Below are 18,882 nucleotides of genomic sequence, written 5' to 3'. Positions count from 1 at the left end.
TCTTTCCTTAGTTCTTCTATTTCGCCTTTCACCCTATGTATGAAATCATTTTCTGAAATAAAGTCTATTAATTTTAAACTTACATTACGAAGAGACAAAGCATGTTTCCTTTTTCAGAATGAAGTAGAAATGGACGACGTTAATGCCAGTCATCTTGGTCAAAGTAGCTCCACACAACAGCTAACAATGTCCGGTGCTACATACATGGACCTACAAAACCGCAACGGTCAATCACAGAGTCCTTCTCCAGTTGCCGAATACGCCCCCCTTAATCTACAGACACGCTCCTGGGAAGTAGCAAAAAACAACGTGACTGTGGAAAAGGTTATTGGTAAAGGCGCTTTTGGTCAGGTTGCTAAGGGAACGGCAATAGAACTTCCGTTCAGGTCCGGACACACGACTGTTGCCATTAAAATGCTGAAAGGTAACACTTTTTTGAAACTGGTTTGAGTTGTTTTCTTGTATTGGCAAAAAAATTGTTTGTTTCATGGACGTAAACGAGATGTGTTTCATCCATACTTAATGCTATTTATTGTTTCCAATGGAGACCTTTTCTTTTGTTAACTGGATAATGCCTTGCCAACTCGCTCTGTTCTCAGTTATAATTTGCCTCATTGCTTGCTTTTAGAAAACACCCCCGAAACAGACAAGAAGGACTTACTATCAGAACTTCAATTGATGAAGACGCTAAAACCTCATAATCACGTAATCAAACTGCTGGGATGTGTCACTGAATCTGGTAAGCAGTTTTATCCTACATAATCACGTTTAAAAGTTCCTCAGTGGTAGTTTTTTTTAATTTTTCTGATAGACAGCCATTTGCGACTTACACAGGATTTCCATTGCAAGAAGTTATTTCGTGTATGGAAGGTATTTCCATCCCAGAGTACTTAACACGGTTCCAGAGTTTATGATGATAGCAGTTTGATAGCAGTTTATTATGAAAATACGTCGATTTGCAAGGTAGTCATGAACTAGATCGGTAGTTTTGCCGTCAGCTCCATAGGACTTGAGCTTGGCCCCCAGCAGTTCGTGTGGCAAGGTATCAAATGCCTTGGAAAGATCCATCGACACGATCCCAGAGTTTGATTAATGATGAAAACAGCGCATTCAATTTTCATTCCAGAAGTACTATCTGTTGAGATGTATGCTATATAGAAGCAACGGATTGATTACATAACATAAATTGCCCCCGACTTTTTGGCAAAGCGCAACTCTTTGAGTTGTCTCTTCTTTTAATTCAGAGCCTTTGATGGTGTTGATCGAGTATGTCCCGTATGGGGATCTACTGGGTTACCTGAGGAAGAGCCGTGGATTGAATGACACTTATTACAAAGACCCGGATATCAAACCCCAGACTACCCTGACATCAGAGCAGCTGATGAAGTTTGCTTGGCAAATCGCAGATGGGATGAGTTATCTGTCTTCCAGAAAGGTGAATAAAAGTATTCCGACTTCATCTCATCCATTTTAAACAAACAGTGGGAAGTCTCTATTGTAATGATGCATTAGCAGATACATTAATGAATAAAGCCAGATTGGAAGGGGCACCATAAAATCAAGTCTTATAAACAGGTTAGCCGTCAGTTGCACGAGGATGTCCCGGCGTACACGAGCCATAAGGGGCACATAAGCAATGAAAATGCCCTTAGTGGACCTCTTGATATTACAACAACTTTCCAACAAAACCACAGAAAAAAAAACAGTAAAAACCAGTTGCATCAGGATGGCCTGGCGTACTCGAGCCATTAGGAACTAATGAGTGTTTCGTTACAGATCATCCACCGAGACCTTGCTGCTCGTAATGTATTGGTTGGAGAAGGAGAAACGTGTAAAGTGACAGACTTTGGAATGGCCAGGGATGTGCAGCAAGAAAACATCTTTGAAAGGAAAACGCGGGTAATACACTAAGAAAAGTCCTAAAAAATTTGTGATATTGTTCGCTAATTTGAAGAGGTATTGCATTCTTTGAGAAAAGAGACATTATTTCCCCGTTTCCAAATGACATATATAAACTCTCAAAGCAATAACGAGATTAGAAAAATCGAAAAATCATGTAAACATAATGAAAAAGTGTTACATTAATCTGATTGTACTTGTTAATAAACCTAAAATAATCCATGTACCTTTCAACAATTAGGGTCGGCTACCAGTCAAGTGGACAGCTTATGAATCGTTGTTGTATGGAACATACACCACCAAGAGTGATGTGTAAGTATAACTGTAGCAGAGTTGTTTAACAGCTGATTTTACCCATTAACTTCCACAGAAAGTCGAAACGGTTCAGGAAATCTGAATAAACATATTGTCATTATATGTATTAACTAACAGGAAATCATTCTTTATTTCCACTTTCTTATAGATGGAGTTATGGAGTTGTTCTCTACGAAATCTTCACAATAGGTAACAAATAATAGATGTGAACTCGATTTTTTAACTTTGTAACTTTTTTTAAACTAAGTCTGGGTTTTTTCTTTTTGTGTTCCTGAGATGTTCTCTGAAGTTTGCAAAGTGCAATAATGACGTCTTATAATCTTGTATTGGCGATCTTATCGTGAATGTTCTTTATTCTCTAATAGTGCAGAAAACTATACAAACCATTCTTATTGACTTGAGAGGAGTCGGAATGAGTAAAAAGGTGTTAAAATGGTGTAGAAATTTAATCTTTAGTAGTGAAAAACTTAAAATTTCTCATCAAAATCTAGACAAGCATGGTTGGAAAAACCTTATTGCCGATAATTACCAAATAGCTAATTACCAAAAAGAAAAGAAAAGAAAGCCTGAAAAAATGGGAACGGGATTCGAACCCATGACCTCTGCGATGCCGGTGCAGTGCTCTACCAACTGAGCTATCAAGCCAACTGGGAGCTGGTCGTATTTTGAGTTCGTAATATGCCCGTGAAGGATGAATAAATAAATGTATAATTACTCAGGTGATTATAGAGATTCTGTTGATCTGATTGGTCGAGGATTGCGTCATATCCTGCTATAATCACCTCGCGCGAGGTGAATATAGCGGGAGCACTAACTTTCAAAATGGCGGCTTAGCTATTTGTTGACATTTCTGAGAAAGAAGTAAATAGGATGGAAGAAAATACAATTCCGAAAGGCACTAAAGATGCAGCTAAGTCCGAGGTGATACTTTTCGAAGGCAAGAGATGAAAATTTTGCTAATTGTTATAAAAAACCCTTGTAAATTGCATGTTGTCGATCTCGATGACTTATAATAAAGACAACAAATAAGTTAAATTCGAGCAAGATTTTCTTTATTAACAGAATGATTTCACAAACAAAACGAGTTTAAGACAGAATTTGAAAGCATGGAAGTAAACAAGATGAATAAATGTCTCTGTAAGTTTTACGTTTCAGTGACGAGAAAAGAAAACAGTTTTTATAATCTGAAAACTAGTTTGTTGTCGGTTCGAGCGGCTCTCGACCACCATCTAAAGTCACCGCCTCACAACAAAATATTTTCATCTGCGACAACCGTGTACTTGTTTGGTGAAGCCAACAAATGACTTAATTCCTACCTGTAGCAGCTTATCTCCAAGGGCAATTTACAAACGTCCGTTAACCGGCGAAGCCATCATGTTAACAAGAAATTGTGCAATAAAATGCTATCGCTAACACTTGTGATCCCGGCTCGAGTTTTACACCAAACAGCCTGGTTCATCTACATCTATTTTGGTAAACGGGTCGGAGAAAACCAACATTCATTCACAGAAGTCAGTGCTTCATCTCAATGAAGCGGCAGTTAAAGAATACTGACCTTCTGCTTGAGGCCGTGTGCAGTTTATCGATTGCGCATGTGATTTCGATTGAGCATGTGATCAGCAGACTGCGCGTCTCTGTTTATTGATTTGAAACAAACAAACAAAATCGACATTTTTCGGACGGTACTTGTTTTTCTCTGATAATCACCTCAGTAATTATACTAAAACAATTATTCGCCTCAGGCTCAGTAAATATTGGTGAATATTCCCCTCGACTTCGTCTCGGGGAATATTCACCAATATTTACTTCGCCTTCGGCGAATAATTGTTAAATATATGAAACATATATTTGAACTGCGGATGAAAGATCAAATAGAAGAAAGATCCTCGCAGTTAGTACGCAACATAAGCAGTTGCGAAAAGAAAGACTGAAAAAAATTCAGGCTTGAATGGGATTCGTACATTTATTTATTCATCCTTCATTTATTTATTACGACCAGCTCCCAGTTGGCTTGATAGCTCAGTTGGTAGAGCACTGCACCGGCATCGCAGAGGTGATGGGTTCGAATCCCCTGAATTTTTTCAGGCTTTCTTTTCGCAAGTGCTTTAGTTCTAACTGCAAGAATATTTCTTCTATTTGATCTTTCATCCGCAGTTCAAAATATATGTTTCATATATTTACATTTATTTGCCGTTAATTACGTTAAAATTTGTTAATTTCATAAACAAATAAGTAAGCATTTACATAAATAACTATTTATTTACTTATTTCGTCATTTATTGCCTCCTGGATCTAAACAAGTTAACTTCTGAAACTTTTCTTGGCTCAGGTGGCTCACCATATCCACGGATGGATGGCAGGAAAATTGCGAGCTTACTCCAGGGAGGATACAGGATGCCTAAACCACAGCACGTGGACGATGAATTGTAAGCAACACGCACCATTATTCGTTTAATACTAATAGAAAACTTCATTTGGTTTTGACAATAAATTAATATCTTTAGTACCACGTGGGGAGAATGTATTTACACAACGATATCGGATGGTCGTGTGGTTGGGTATTTTCGCTATTTATAGCTTTATCCTATGCGAGACCGAGATACTGATAAATTTTTTTATTACACTATACGTATCAATGGAAAAGAACGACAGTCAATATCAGGAAACGTAACAAACAGAATTAGGTAGGGAAAAGAACTTACAAGAAATGCTAAATTTGTTTTCCCAGGTATCAGATAATGATGAGTTGCTGGCAAAATGAACCGGAAGCAAGACCTGAATTCACTGTTTTAACAAAACAGCTGAGAAAAATGGAAAATCAACACAAGGTGAGGTTCAACATAAGCATTAAATCTGATGAGTTAAGTTTTGAACAGAGCTCGTTTTATTTAAGTGTTGTTCCCGTTGTTTCGTAATTCCCAACTGGATTTACTGAAAAAATTTGGTTGGCATTGCATCCAAAATGTTAAAAATACCCATAACGACGAGTTTCATTGTGAATTAAGGAATTCCAATTTCTGGCATTTAAAGATCTATAGAGAAATTGTACTTAGAGTATACTCATGGTATGGCTAAAAGCAACATCGGGACATACATGTACGCTGCCAGTTTTAACGTAACTGACGTAAGGGAGAAAGTTGAGCACAGACGCTCGTGTGCCACGGACGGCAACCGGAAGTAGAATGTTTCCGTCTTAAGCGTGGTTTTGCTCCTTACCACGGACAGCAAAAGCTCTTGTTGATGACTGTGGCTTGACGTTACAACCGCGATGGCGTGAAAATGCTCCAAAAAGGAAAAAAATTCACTTTCCGATTGCCGTCCGCGGCTCCAAAACGTCTGTGCTAAGTACGGGTGATGCTCCACATACAAAGTGTACTGTGATAATGTACTGTCAGGTTTACTGTTATTGTTTTAACTACAGTAGTTTTGTGTTATATTCTAGTTTTTAAGAAAAGTGTTTTTTTCATGTCGGGAACTAAAACTAAGAAAAATACCTTTCTTTCTATCATTGTTTGCAGAAGCTGATCAACATGCATATTTACGACAACCAGTTGTATGCAAAAGTTGAAGATTTGAACGTGTAAACGTACCAGACGAAGTGAATTTCTCTTTCTCCAGTAGTAATTTCAGTAGTCAGTTTACGATAGTGTACCGGGCGTATTAACCAACGAAAGGAAAACGAAGTTATCGCGTTCAAGTTATTATATAAACTAGAATGAAGTGGTCGTTTTAGAAATTTAGTCGATAACAAGTATTGGTGTTCATTCAGTATAATTCACGGAATTTTGGTGTTTGGCTAGTCTAATAGTAGCAGTTAATTTGTGGTGGTTGTAGCTTCTGAGTTTGTTAGGGAAATGCTAGTTGACCATTCAAACAAGAAATTGCCTAGTTTTATGTGAGCATTGTTAATGGAGTTACATATAAACGCAAGGATTTTGGCCAGTCTTACTTGCTGTAAAGAGTGAAATTTGTCCTCGTCGATGACTTATTTTTGTAAAGACCTGTGTCGGTTTGCACAAGGTCTTTAAAGATAAGTGGGAGATTTATACAGTCACTCCTTTCCTTTCCAAGGATTTTGTCCAGCTTCACTTTGCGTTTCCTTTCTTCAGTAAACCGCCATCAGCCGCGTGATCCAATATAGCGTTCGAGAAAATCCTTCGTTATGCAGAGTTGTTGCAGGAAACTCCCACCTATCTGAAGATACTTTATGCAACCCTGCATACCCGGGGGCCAAGATTACTCTGTATATGGGATTGGATGTATCCCAAGCATCAAGTGAAAAAAAAAAGTACGTTTTTTTGATCAATAGTATGGATTTAAATATCTCTATGCAATTAAGCTTAGCACTGCAATGGAGTTACATATAAACTCAAATTAATCAAACATTTCCCATACCAACACGGTACTCAAAGTACCTAAGGGTACGAGAAGCTGTATAGTTTTTCAGCTAACATTAACATTAATTGCATAGAGATTTTATTTTCTACTTTGCGATTATAAGAATGCTGTTAATGGCTTGGCAAGGAATGTCGCCATGCTTGTTGTAACCAGCATTACTTTGTAAAAGTCATTTATTTTTTTCAGTATCCTTTATCGGTCTTTGGACCTTAAATGCAGCCTTAATCCTAGTCAGACAGGTTTATATTTGGTATATTTTAAGAGGAAAGAAATCCTAAAATAAACTTTGTAGAGATGGCTTAACGGTGTTGATACAGAAAGCGCGCAGCATAGTTAGGGCTAGATAGATACTCTATTGTTCTACTATGCAGCCAGAGGCTGAATTAGGTATATACATACATAGTTATAAAAGCTGCATTATTATAAAAAAACGTGAAATACTTTAAAAGTGTTCCAGTCAATAAAATTTGTGTTATCATTTCCGCTACAACTGTAGTAGAAATGACATCGCGATTTCCCAAACCCGCCACGTTTGATCCACCAACCTGCAGGTGATGAAGTGGAAAATTGCAAAATTAAAGGTTAAACATAATCGAAATCCATTGATCTAAATATGCTCATTCTAACTGGGAAAAAATTGTACTTTAAATGAAAAGACGGTTTAATAACGTGTTACCTCCACAAATAGGCAAAACTGTCGTACAGAAATATAGTTGTTACCCTCATATTTTTAACGAATCATAAACGAGAGGCAAGATATCTGGGGTTAACCATGCACTGGCGTTGGAGACAATAGTACCGTTTTTGCCATTTTTTTACATCATTCGAGCGCGGCTCACTGCATGTTGAAAAAACTCCGCCTTATAAACCTCATTTAGACCGGGCCTCTTTGTTCGTCGTCTGTGGCGTTGTAAGAAATTGGAAGACAATTTCTTTCAGGCAATACTTTGTAACAGCGGTTACTCTCTGAAGTTAAAGAGCATGCTCACTGGTATCAAACTGGCAAAACGACATCGAGTGATGCGCTTCAGTATTGCAGATTTCATGCGCTTGATTTTGCATTTTTTTGCAACCACAATCCGTAATTAAAATTAATCATTTGCAAGGCAGTGCTTATTCTTCCCTGGTCAATCTCGTACCTAGAGTCCTCAGTCTTTTTGGACAGCGGGTGGGCACCAGAAGAGACTCTGGAGAACTGGAATTTTATTTAATTTTTTTGATTGGCTGCCCCGTAATGGATTCCATTGTTTTACCGCAGAAATCCTGCGGTAATAGGCGGTAATAAAATTCCAGTACCCCAGAGTCTCTCCTGTATTCTTTGTTCCTGTTTTAAGCAGTCGCTTAACCATTCCGCGAGGGTGAACGCTTAGTACAGGCTCGACGGTATATCGGGCCCTGGTTGTTCAAAGAGCGGATAACTCTATCCAGCGGATAAGTCGTTATCCAGCGGATAAAATGTATTGGCTGCAGTGCATTTTATCCGTTGGATAGTGATTTATCCACTGGATAACGATATCCGCTCTTTGAACAACCGGGGCCTGGATTTACTGATTTCCTTATAATAACTGATTTCCCATAATCAAAATTGAACAAGAAGCTGTTTTCAGCTTATACTCGGACCATATTTGACTGTGTGGTGCGTAAACCTACAATCTTTTAGCAGTGATAACCTCCAGCATCGCTAATTCCCCCAAATAGATAGATACAGAGATATAGTGAGGCAATAAGCAACCACCACATAGAATTGCATTTCTTGCAGTCAGAATGAAATACAGGGGAAAACGACATTTGTCAAACGAATGCTTTTTATAATCCCCGGGCTTTAATCCTTACGTTTTCACCTTTCATTTGGAGACAGAAACCTTTTTGTACGGTCCTGATACGTTGTGACGCCGGGTCAATGACGGATCGTAATTTCCGGTATGACCTAGAGTAACGTTACGCATCACGCGTACGTTATCCTTATACGTTTTTCAATGTTTCGCTGTTAATATTTTTAAATGAAATTCTAGGGAAAGCTTTTGTTATTCACCTTTCATTTGAAGACAGAAACCGTTTCTACATTGATTGTTTTTTCTACAGTAAACGTGAGACATCTTTATCTATCTTGGCCCGCCGGGTCATAGAGTGATCTTCGGTTAAACAAAACTAACCTTGAGGAACTAAAAAATGCTACGTAAATAAAAAACGATATAAACCTTTCGAATTTCTAAAGTGCTAGTAATGAAAAGCTGAAATATGAATGGCTGAAAAACTTGGAAAGTTAAAAAATACACAAACGACACTATAAAAACAGACAAATAAACAGATTAAGTTTCTTCGCGTCTGTTCATTGCATAAAGTTTAAGAGTCTTCGCCTTGGAAATAGAAAATACCTCTCTAGGTAAGCGAATACCGTTTCTGTTAAAGTTGATAAATTCTAGAGGAAAAAGTCTTATCGAAGTCTTATCTCTCGGCCCATCGCGACCAAAAAAATAAAAAAAGAATTTGATAACGCTACCAAAAACTTAACTCGTGCGGCCTTACGGCCCGAGTAATAAGTTGTTTCGAGTATTGAATGCTTTTTTTTTAAATTGAAATTCGTGCTTCTGCAAATTTCAACTCGAAATTAGACCAAGCCCTCTGTAAACAATCTCAGGACCAATTTGATATTCTAGCTAGGCGAGACGTTCAATTAAACCGAGGAGAAAAAACATTATGGATATTGAAATATTGTAGATACTGAATTATTCAAGATTCTGAAATATGATAAAAGTTACAAAGCTACTCAACGACGTTGAAATTTGGCTTTGTAGTCGGCTGGTTTGTTTTTATGGATTCATGAGCGACGTTCTGTATAACGATAACAATAATGATAGAAAGAAAGAAACACCAGAAGAAACATTCTTGATGGAATTTAAATTCCAGTGAGACGTCAGGCAGCATGCAACCAGAAGACACTATAGACAAGCGGCCTGTTCAGTGTTACAGCTTAAAACAAATATATAAACATATGACATTAATATGACAATACAATATAACTTCCCCTCAAATGTTCGTTTAATACTCCTTCTGCACGGCCATAAAGCACCAAGTAAGTAATACGCTCGTGGCTTTTAATGGTATTAGTTCATGTACATGTACGACTCGAGTTCGGAATATAATTTTTCTTATAATTTTTATATTATGTAAACTACTCCTATATTATGACAAATGCAACGAAGTTGTTACTTTTTCGGGTGACCTCTCGTAGGATCGCTGAGAAGAGTACCAAGCTCTTTCTTGTAGTAAACACGTCACGTGGTACTAAACCAGACAGCGGTTGTCAGACGATAGCATCCCGTGATTTGATATCCATCGCTCGATATTATTTGGAGGTCGAAAAACGAAGAAAGGGTGTCAGATTTTAATTTTTCTGTTTTAATCTTACTAAAAGATAAAGAAATCGAGCCAACTAGTCAGCTGCCTTGTATTTGTTTATCATGGCCATAACTGGCCGTTTTCTCGTTTCCACACTGAAGCACGTTTTAAAAACTAATCAAAGGGGTTACAAAATAAATAAACCCTATGTGCCTCACTGGTACATTGAAAAGTAGTGCCTCGCATCGCTACCAACTGTACACTTCTTGGACAGTCCTTCAACATCGTGAAGGGGTTTATTTGCTGAAAAAATTCATTACTAATTCATGAGGGTAATCTAAAAGTGGAATTTAGTTCATATGGATACCACTGTAAACCCGATACAAATCTCAACTGTCTGAAAGCTTGGGGAGGGTTTGAAAAGATGGCAGGGAAAACTGGGGTTTGTGAATTGAAAATGAACTGCTACAGAATACTAATAGCTCAATAAACCCTTCTCTAAAATGGCAGCCGAAAATTCAAATAAGTCAAAATTAAAAACGTATACCAACACTAGAAAGAGCACTTTTACTTTAGTAACCCTGCAAAGTTTCAGCATATAAGGTGTAATACCAGTTGAGAAAATGTAAGTTGAAAAATGAAAAATTTACAGACGTTTGTATGACTGGGGGTTTGACGTATACCCCCATTCATACAAACGTCTGTAAATTTGTCAAATTTAATTTTACATTTCTTAAGTTGATATAACACCTAATATGCTGAAACTTTGCAAGGTTACTAAAGTAAAGGTGCTCTCTCCAGTGCTGGTATCAATTTTTCATTCAGTTCAATTTTAACTCATTCAAATCAGGTGCCGCCATTTTGGAGAAGGGTCTATTAGTATTCTGTATCATTCATACAGGATACTTATTGAGCTATTAGTATTTTGTATGACAGAATGAACCCAACCCTTCCATTGAGAGCAAAGAAACAAAGCAAAAGAAATCAACAACAAGATAGTTTATTCGCCCAGAACAAATCAAACTAGTAAACCTGACAAAAAGAGGAATTAAGAAAAAAAAATTAATTGGCTATAAAAAACATGGCAAACCTGCACTTTAAGAATGCAAAACAATTCCTTTCACTTCCCTTCGATCACTCCTCGCTAACATGTATACGCCATCCTCACCACTTAAGTTCCTGATATCTCTGTTAATGCCACAGACAATTTGATATAGTGTTTTTGGAGGATACCGACCACCAGAACTATTTCCTATTTCACCCACGAACTTCGTAATCCAGAAATTCAACTGCAGAGGTGACATTTGCGAGATGTTGATGGTTAAATCATGAACTTCGCCGACCTGGCTCAAAAAATCTGCTACGCAAACGGAAAGGGTAAATATGGATCATATATGGATGACCTTGATAACCCACCTTATAACGAAAAATATAAAAATTTAAAAGAAAATAACCGAGAAAGATAGGAATGCAAGAGGGCCCAAGGATGGTTAGCCTCCCACGCAGTCGTTTTTAGGGGACTCGTACCTCCTCCCCACAAACGCCTGCTTACCCAAGCGCCACATTCCTTTCCCATTGTTTAACTCCCCAAGCACCCTAGCCAATCACCATCGAGGCATTGTCTAAAGATATCAAATCAAATTGCTGGTCACAATTGCCACTTCCGTTTCAGTCCCGCGAGCTTTGTACAGTCTCTGGTACAGTCTTGAGAGATGCGGGAGTTAAGTTGGAATAAATATATTTTTTTCACTTCTGGAATGGCTGGTCATGACTGAAACGCCAAAACAAATATCGAATGTGAATACAAGCGGTTCTTGTGCGACGCTTTGACACCGTTATCTGCTGGGAGAGTCAAAATCTTCAGGAAAATGTAATCGATCTACCCGATCCCCGCCTGATCGAGTTGACAGTCGGTGAAGATATCACCGGTGCGGAAACTCTGGAGCAGATTTGTTTGTTTGTACGAAGTGCTACGAGAGACTAACTCGATTCGAGAAGGCAAAGAAGAATGTAGAAGATATCAAGGGGAGATCTGCAGTATTTACCACTCCACTAAAGACTATTAAACGGAAAGTTAAACGACAAAGAGCCGATCAACTTGTGGGTCATGGGAAAATGTCGCACATGCCCCCCAAAAAATTGCAACGACAAAGCGAGTTTCAACTGCAAAATCTTTAAAGTTTACCGACATATCGGAAATATTTCGGTTTCCTCCACACCAACAAGGTCGACAAGATTGAAGGCAAAGCTTGATAAATATTAAAGCGACTTTGCGTAACCAGTCGGCAAATTGACGAAAAATATCGCTATTTCCCGTCACGAATTCTTTGATTGCAGTCACTTGATAGGCATTTAAACGAGAAGTTTTGAACGTAGGGCACACCGTGCTGAAAGTTCACGTAAGCTCAGTCAAGTTCTGTCTCCGACGTGATGTTTTTCACTGTTCCCGCGGGAGGCGTTCTGAGGTCAAGGTCAACCTTCCAGATTTTAGAAGGTTCACTGTGATTTGCTTAGCGGCGGAAAGGAATGTGGCGCTTGGGTAAGCAGGCGTTTATGGGGAGGAGGTAATACGAGTCCCCTAAAAACGACTGCGTGGGAGGCTAAAGGATGGTGTGCATCCAACAGCTACTTGCAGGCAAAATGCAACTTACAATGTACAGTGACTTTAGCTGTAGCATTGGTCTTTTCACCCACTCCATTCCAAGCTGGGCAATGTGTAATCTCCAGCAGCCTGCCTCTGTACACTAACAATGCTGTACGTCTCTCCTTGAAGCAACGCAGTGTTGATGTTATCATTTGTCCAGGTGATGTTTGGTGCAGGATTACCAGTTGCATTGCAATGAAGAGTGGCGTTTCCTCCTTCAACAACAACTTTACTTGGTGGTCTCTGAGAAATTACGCTGTTCTCTAAAATGAGGTGGAGTCAAGATATTTGTCAATCTTTTGTGGCAGGTGCACAGGTCAAACAGATTTCACTGCGTTAGACGCTGTGGTCAGAATTAGAGCATTCAACTGGTGAACGGTTATCAGTAAAATTACATTTGGCGCCATCTATAGCAGTTTTCAACTTGTAGCACCATTGGAGGTACTGCAGGAAATAAAAAGTTCGAACTTTATGGATTCCCCGAAATTTATCTCGGAATAATTGCGTGGTTCTCCTGTTTTTAATGACGAAATATGGCTTTCTGCTAATAATTGTCATATTTCTAGATAATTTTGCTAAGGGCATCCAGGATAGTGGATCCAAAAAGCCAATTGCTACGTCATGTAACATCATCCATCAACCCTCTTGTAGAATTCAAAAGAAGGACTTTGGATTCACTATTTTCCTCCATCTGTAACTCTGCATTTACATGTAAGTACGTTTATGATGATCAGGAATTTTTAAAAGGAGGCCTAGGGCTGCTCTTCAAGGATGTTGCTCTTACTTTTTCATATGAAAAAACAAATGGCGAAAAATGAAAAATGCAACTTACAGTGTACGGTAACGTTAACAGTAGCATTGGCCTTGTCGCCCACTACATTCAAAGCTGTACATGTGTAATCTCCAGCAGCTTGTCTTCGTATGTTAACAATGCTGTATGTCTCTCCTTGATACAAAACTGTCGAGCTGCCATCTTTTGTCCAGGCGATGTTCAGTGCCGGATTACCAGTTGCATTGCAATGAAGAGTGACATTGTTCCCTTCCACGATAACTTGATTAAATGTACTATACTCTATAACAGTAGGATCTTAAAACAATAAACAAACAAAAAAAATTATAAGCCGAAAGAACAATTACCACCACCACCAACATTGGGTCATCACTGTAGGTGGGATCTGGTAATATCACATACTAGTACATGTGCATTGCAATCCCAGAAAGAAAGGTTGCAAAGGTTAAGCTCAATGGAATAAATGTGATGGAATATTTTAAGCCTGGTGAATAAATGAGAATGATCTATTATTCAGTAAGTGACACAGACATACTCGGAAAAAAAAACCCGAGTGTTCCTATCAGGATTCGAACCTTAGACCTTCCGATTACTAGTTCGGATGCTCTATCACTGAGCTACAGGAGACTCGTGGGAGCTAAGGTCATTAAACTAGGTTCATGGGACAAACATCTTGCATACTGCTAGGATTAATTGAAATGTCGTGTGGCATATGCGCAACGTAATAAATGTGCTGGAATATTTTAAGTCTGGTGAATAAATAAGAATGATGTATATATTTATTAAGTGACCCAGGCATTCTCGGAAAAAATCCGAGTGCTCCTATCAGGAGTCGAACCAAGGATCTAGTATGCCCGCCGACGTGCTGCTTCTAGCAATTTGAACTTCCTTTGTTTTGTTCTTCTCTTCCTCTTGATTTTTCTTGTTTATATATCAGTAGCTTTAGTTTTTAAGTTTTAAATAATTAACGTGGGATCCGCTGTAATTGGCTACGCTCTAGTGTTCTCCCTGCCTAATAATTTTTTTTACGTATTCATGCATATAGATCTGTATCTGTATTTTAGTTAGGCGAAGCTAAATAAATAAAAAATAAATAAATAAATAAATAAATTAATAAGAGACCTTCCAATTACTAGTTCGGATGCTCTACCACTGAGCCACTGAGGAGAATCGTGGGAGCTAAGGCCATTAAACAAGGTTCACGTGACAAACACGAGTCTCCCGGTGAACCCTCCTTACAAATTTTTCAAAACTTTGCAAAAAGTTGTATCTGAACATGCTGATTATGATCACTTTACAGTTGCTATGGTAACCCTATTTTGTCAAGAGAAAGACCATAACTTGTTTACCAATTATTAGGCATTCCTACCATCGTAGTTTCACCTGATAAAGAAGTGCAGCTGGCAGTCCGTTTGTGAGCCACCCTACCCTGGCCGAAAAACTCATCATCGAAATTACATCACAAATCGCCGGGGAACTTTAATATTCAGCAAAATTCAGCACGCGGGTTGGCCAATATCAACCATCAATAGGGCGAGAAACATTATACTTCTGTTGGATGGCAGCCACAAACAGCCGGAGGTTAATTTCAAATCTGAAAAGCGTGCTTTCTCATACTATGCACCTAAAGAGTGGTACTCTCTATGGGACATTAAAAAATCCTGGTTCAGTTTTCGTCTTTCAAAAACAGCCTTTAAAATGCGGTTAATAACAGTTTATACATTGGCCGCTTCCGTCATGCACTACAAAATGGATTGTACGAAGACAAAGGAGACGAATATAACAATATGTTACCAACTTTATTTCGCTCTGAACAATTTTTACTAGTTCAGAGCGAAATAAAATTGGTAACACATTGTCATATGAGGCGACTGTTTTGAAGTATGATCACAATTATTTCGTTATTGGAAGCACATTGATTATAAAATGCCCAATTAATGACATTAATATACTGAGAAAACAAATACGCATTAAATTAATAAATGGAATTAACCAGGAATTAATCAGCATTTATTAGGCATTAATCAAACGTTGATTACATGATTAGACTACGAAAAAGCATTACCAAAAAGCATTAAAAGGAAACAAAAACGTGTGGCAGAAAACCTTAACAACGAGAGACAAACGAGAACCAGTGTCGAGGACAGAAACCAGCTCAATGTACCCCTTGAAGGCCAATAAACGTTTCCTGGCCATCTCTCTCAATCCGCTTCTGTCAACAGAAGGAGTTCACACCCTTCTACCATGGGGGCGAAAGTACTGACTTAGCATTTCATTTTTATGACCTAACTGATTAGAGTTTTAGCATCCTGTGCATTAGTGGTGTCCTATGCTTTCAAATGGCTGTATCAGTTATCCAACTAGCCTCTCTTGACGGTGACTTTTGGGGCTTCAAAAACTGAATAAATTGAAACAGCACTCCAAGATACTCGCCCGATGTTGTCCTCAGTCAGTCCATTTGTACTGTGTATCCGAGGCCTGCGAGGGTAGTTTCTCAAAATACCGTTTTGATAGAAAGACTTTACATTGAAGAACAGTCGTCACAAGCCTCAAATAACAATACAGTAAAACACAGGACAACTCCTATTACAACAACTTAATACTTTCGAGAAACTCGAAACATCGAAATGGGAAAAACTAGTTCGATAACCGATATAGCCAATTACTAACACAGTTCACCGCACAGAGAGAGAGGACGGTAAGCTGTAATTTGCCTCTTTGCCACCTCCCCTTGACAGCAACGGTTTCTCAACGAAACGCTATTTCACCCTGCCACACATTTCACCCTGTTTCATGCTTATCCTCAAATTAGCTATATATCAAGCAGCAGGGTTACGTGATTATTAGATTAATAAAGTACGATGGGTTAAAATATTAAAAACAAAGATTATATGATTGAGGTAACTTCGTATGTATTTGATACCACACAAGTTAGCTTCGCAAGGCAGGAATAATACTTACAACATTTACGTAATCTACTGCTACAACTCGAATCACAACTATTAAGACTCTCGCAATGACGATTTTAAGTGATTTCCATCTGTTCCATCTTTTTTCAATCACTGCTTCCTCGTTTTCCTGCAAGAAAACTCTAACATTTTTAAATAAAAGACATGCATCAATCGACGTTAAACGTCTTATCGATAAAGAATAACAACTAATGTTAGGATTAATTATTTCCTTTATAAGATATAACACATTTTTAATGTCCTTGTAGAGTTCAAGAAATACTTGAGCACTTTTGAATCCAAAAAGGTGTAAGCGTTGCTTGTCTTTCAACTCCTCTACAAAAACACTCAAAATGGTTTCTACTGCTTTATCCTGATACTAACAAAACATTGATGTTTCGAACATTAGTGAATTCTCATTGTACTACTACAAATCATCAGATCTTGAATGTTTCGCCATAGTTTTAACCGCAATGTAGTCCGTCTGGAACAACAATCTTCATGCTTTGAACATCATATACAAGTGAAATTTCAAACAATAGATAAATACTTCTCCTTTCATCGTTAAGAACTCAACTACAAGTTGCAAACGATGAACTAATTTATAAGTACAAACAAATAGTCCTGAAGATACCAAAGACAGCTTAGCTAGAATAAGGTTTTTTGGTGTTTTTAGTCTATCATCATTTAAGTGTCCACTTTATGGCTTTTTTGCGTTTGATTTGTGTTTGTTACCACTATTCAAATGTTCTGGACTTTTTCAGATCACTTCCTAGCCGACAGAAAACACCTCATGCTGCGTGACCTCGAAAGTGATAAACACAAGTGAAACACTATATCACGCACAAATTAACAAAACAATACAAAAAAAAAGTAAATTAATAAGACAAAATAAAATAAAAAAATCAGTTCGTTCTTGTCACAAAATGTTCTTCCGGTTTTTCACGAATGTATCGAAGGCAAACAAACCGAAAACATACTGGAGTAAAAAAAAAAAAAAACAAACAAACGAAAAAAAAAAAAAAAAAGAACAAACAAAAACAAAAAAAAAACACAATCATATCTTCAACGCAACGAACGAACATGGTTATCTCAACAAGGCCTCCTCACTAGGCCCCCCTACTTCTCTAAAATTTACCATATTTTCGAAGCACTTTATCTTTGGTAAGAAACATACCAACCAGTTATACGCTAATTTGCTACTCAGCTAAAAAAAATATTTTACTTATTTACACATTCATTTCTCAATACCCGAACTTCAAAATTTGTTCTTTGAACAATCTAAAACGCTCTATATAAATATCTAAAACGCTCATACAAAAATAAGTCATTTAGACACACTCGCTATTTAAACGTTGTAGAATATTGCTACGTACACATAGCTTACCAAATAAGTAATAGGAATAACGTCCATGGTGCTTGGAAAAAATAATTTCAAGTAATAACCCTTATGTTATCAGAGACCGTTTCTCATTGCCTTTGCAATACCACTGTACTTGTACGTGCGACGACTACACTGTAGTTTTGCCGTAGCCGCAAGACTAAGTTAAGCCGCCGTTACACGTTGAAACTTTTAGCTGAAACTTGTGTGCAACGGCGAACGAGACTAGTTTCACGAAGTGGTGTTACACGGTGAAACTCTTGTTTTTTCAGCACTGCGACCGTTGCGAGCCGTTGCAGAAGTAGAAAGCCGTTCTACTTTTCGTGAAACTTGTCTCGCAACGGAAGTTCGAAAAAGTTTCATGAAACCGACCATGTTACACGGTGCAACGCCCGCTGAAACTTGTTTGGCAGCGCCGTTGCACACAAGTTTCAGCTAAAAGTTTCAACGTGTAACGGCGGCTTTAGATTACATTGCAATGCAAAGAAAACGGTTCACTACGGAAAGGACCAAAACTTACTAATCTACTCTAAATTAAGATGATCTATACTACTTCAAACTACATCCAAAAAATAAACAAGCCATCAAATGTTGGAAAACTGTTTTACAGAAACAATACAGCTAATTCAATAACAGCTACCGAGTTAAAAAGTTAACGTTATTGTGATTTAACCTGTCGGATTGAGACCAGGGAACAAATTTGGACTATCCAAACCAGCCCTTATATCGTAACCTTGAGGATATTTAACTAGCTTTATAACCTAAGTTAAGAAAGAACACTGGATCAACCTGCAGTTCACTTTCCTTGGGTCTTAACCCACCCTCGCCTTTGTTTGCACCTTGAGGCTCCACTTCATTGCCTTGGCTGTTACCATTTGCAGGCGGGGCAGTTTGGGTCTTCATCTCTATACTTTGACTGTTCCCCTCTTTAGGCAAGCTAGCATCGCCTTTGAGAAAGTCTGTGATGTCAGCATACTGTGTCCGTTCGAAAGCTGGTGGCCTTTTCACTGGAGGCAGAGCTTCTGGTGAAGTGGACACAGGGGGCATCTGTGGCCTCCCAAAGTCTCCTAAGTCTGCATAAACCAAACCATCTGCATGAAATGTTAGAAAACAGCAATGTCACTGTATGGATTAAAAGAACTATGGTATGATATGACAATTTGCTGCT

General features: G+C 38.2%; 3 protein-coding genes and 1 pseudogene across 6 annotated transcripts in view; 2 read left to right on the top strand and 2 right to left on the bottom strand.

Annotated features, from left to right (window-relative positions):
* Window positions 1–6,259, top strand: part of LOC146454112 (uncharacterized) — an 80,825-nt gene extending 74,566 nt beyond the window's left edge. The window contains exons 23-31 of the mRNA XM_085095901.1: window positions 118–424; window positions 629–739; window positions 1,245–1,435; window positions 1,777–1,899; window positions 2,141–2,211; window positions 2,363–2,403; window positions 4,544–4,640; window positions 4,943–5,042; window positions 5,733–6,259. Of these exons, the coding sequence (XP_084952027.1) occupies window positions 118–424; window positions 629–739; window positions 1,245–1,435; window positions 1,777–1,899; window positions 2,141–2,211; window positions 2,363–2,403; window positions 4,544–4,640; window positions 4,943–5,042; window positions 5,733–5,798 (1,107 nt within the window). The 3' untranslated portion in view covers window positions 5,799–6,259. The remainder of the gene's footprint in view (window positions 1–117; window positions 425–628; window positions 740–1,244; window positions 1,436–1,776; window positions 1,900–2,140; window positions 2,212–2,362; window positions 2,404–4,543; window positions 4,641–4,942; window positions 5,043–5,732) is intronic.
* The window catches only part of LOC146454111 (uncharacterized), a 143,928-nt gene extending 137,025 nt beyond the window's left edge, over window positions 1–6,903 (top strand). The window contains exon 21 of one of the 2 annotated variants that reach the window (XM_085095849.1): window positions 6,266–6,903. The gene's annotated coding sequence lies outside the window, so the exon portion shown is untranslated. The remainder of the gene's footprint in view (window positions 1–6,265) is intronic. The other variant, XM_085095848.1, reaches the window with a different exon arrangement.
* The window catches only part of LOC146454102 (uncharacterized), a 392,508-nt gene that overhangs the window by 186,344 nt on the left and 187,282 nt on the right, over window positions 1–18,882 (bottom strand). The gene's annotated exons all lie outside the window — the stretch shown is intronic.
* The window catches only part of LOC146454109 (hemicentin-2-like), a 57,982-nt pseudogene continuing 54,480 nt past the window's right edge, over window positions 15,381–18,882 (bottom strand). Inside the window, exons 19-20 of the transcript XR_014859328.1 lie at window positions 18,504–18,805; window positions 15,381–16,476 (exon numbers count right to left, since the gene is read on the bottom strand). The product of XR_014859328.1 is annotated as a hemicentin-2-like (transcript). The remainder of the gene's footprint in view (window positions 16,477–18,503; window positions 18,806–18,882) is intronic.

Source organism: Pavona decussata, unplaced genomic scaffold, assembly GCF_977016875.1.
Source record: "Pavona decussata unplaced genomic scaffold, jaPavDecu1.1 SCAFFOLD_315, whole genome shotgun sequence".
Taxonomy (NCBI): Eukaryota; Metazoa; Cnidaria; class Anthozoa; order Scleractinia; family Agariciidae; genus Pavona; species Pavona decussata.
This window is presented reverse-complemented; position numbering and strand designations above follow the sequence as displayed.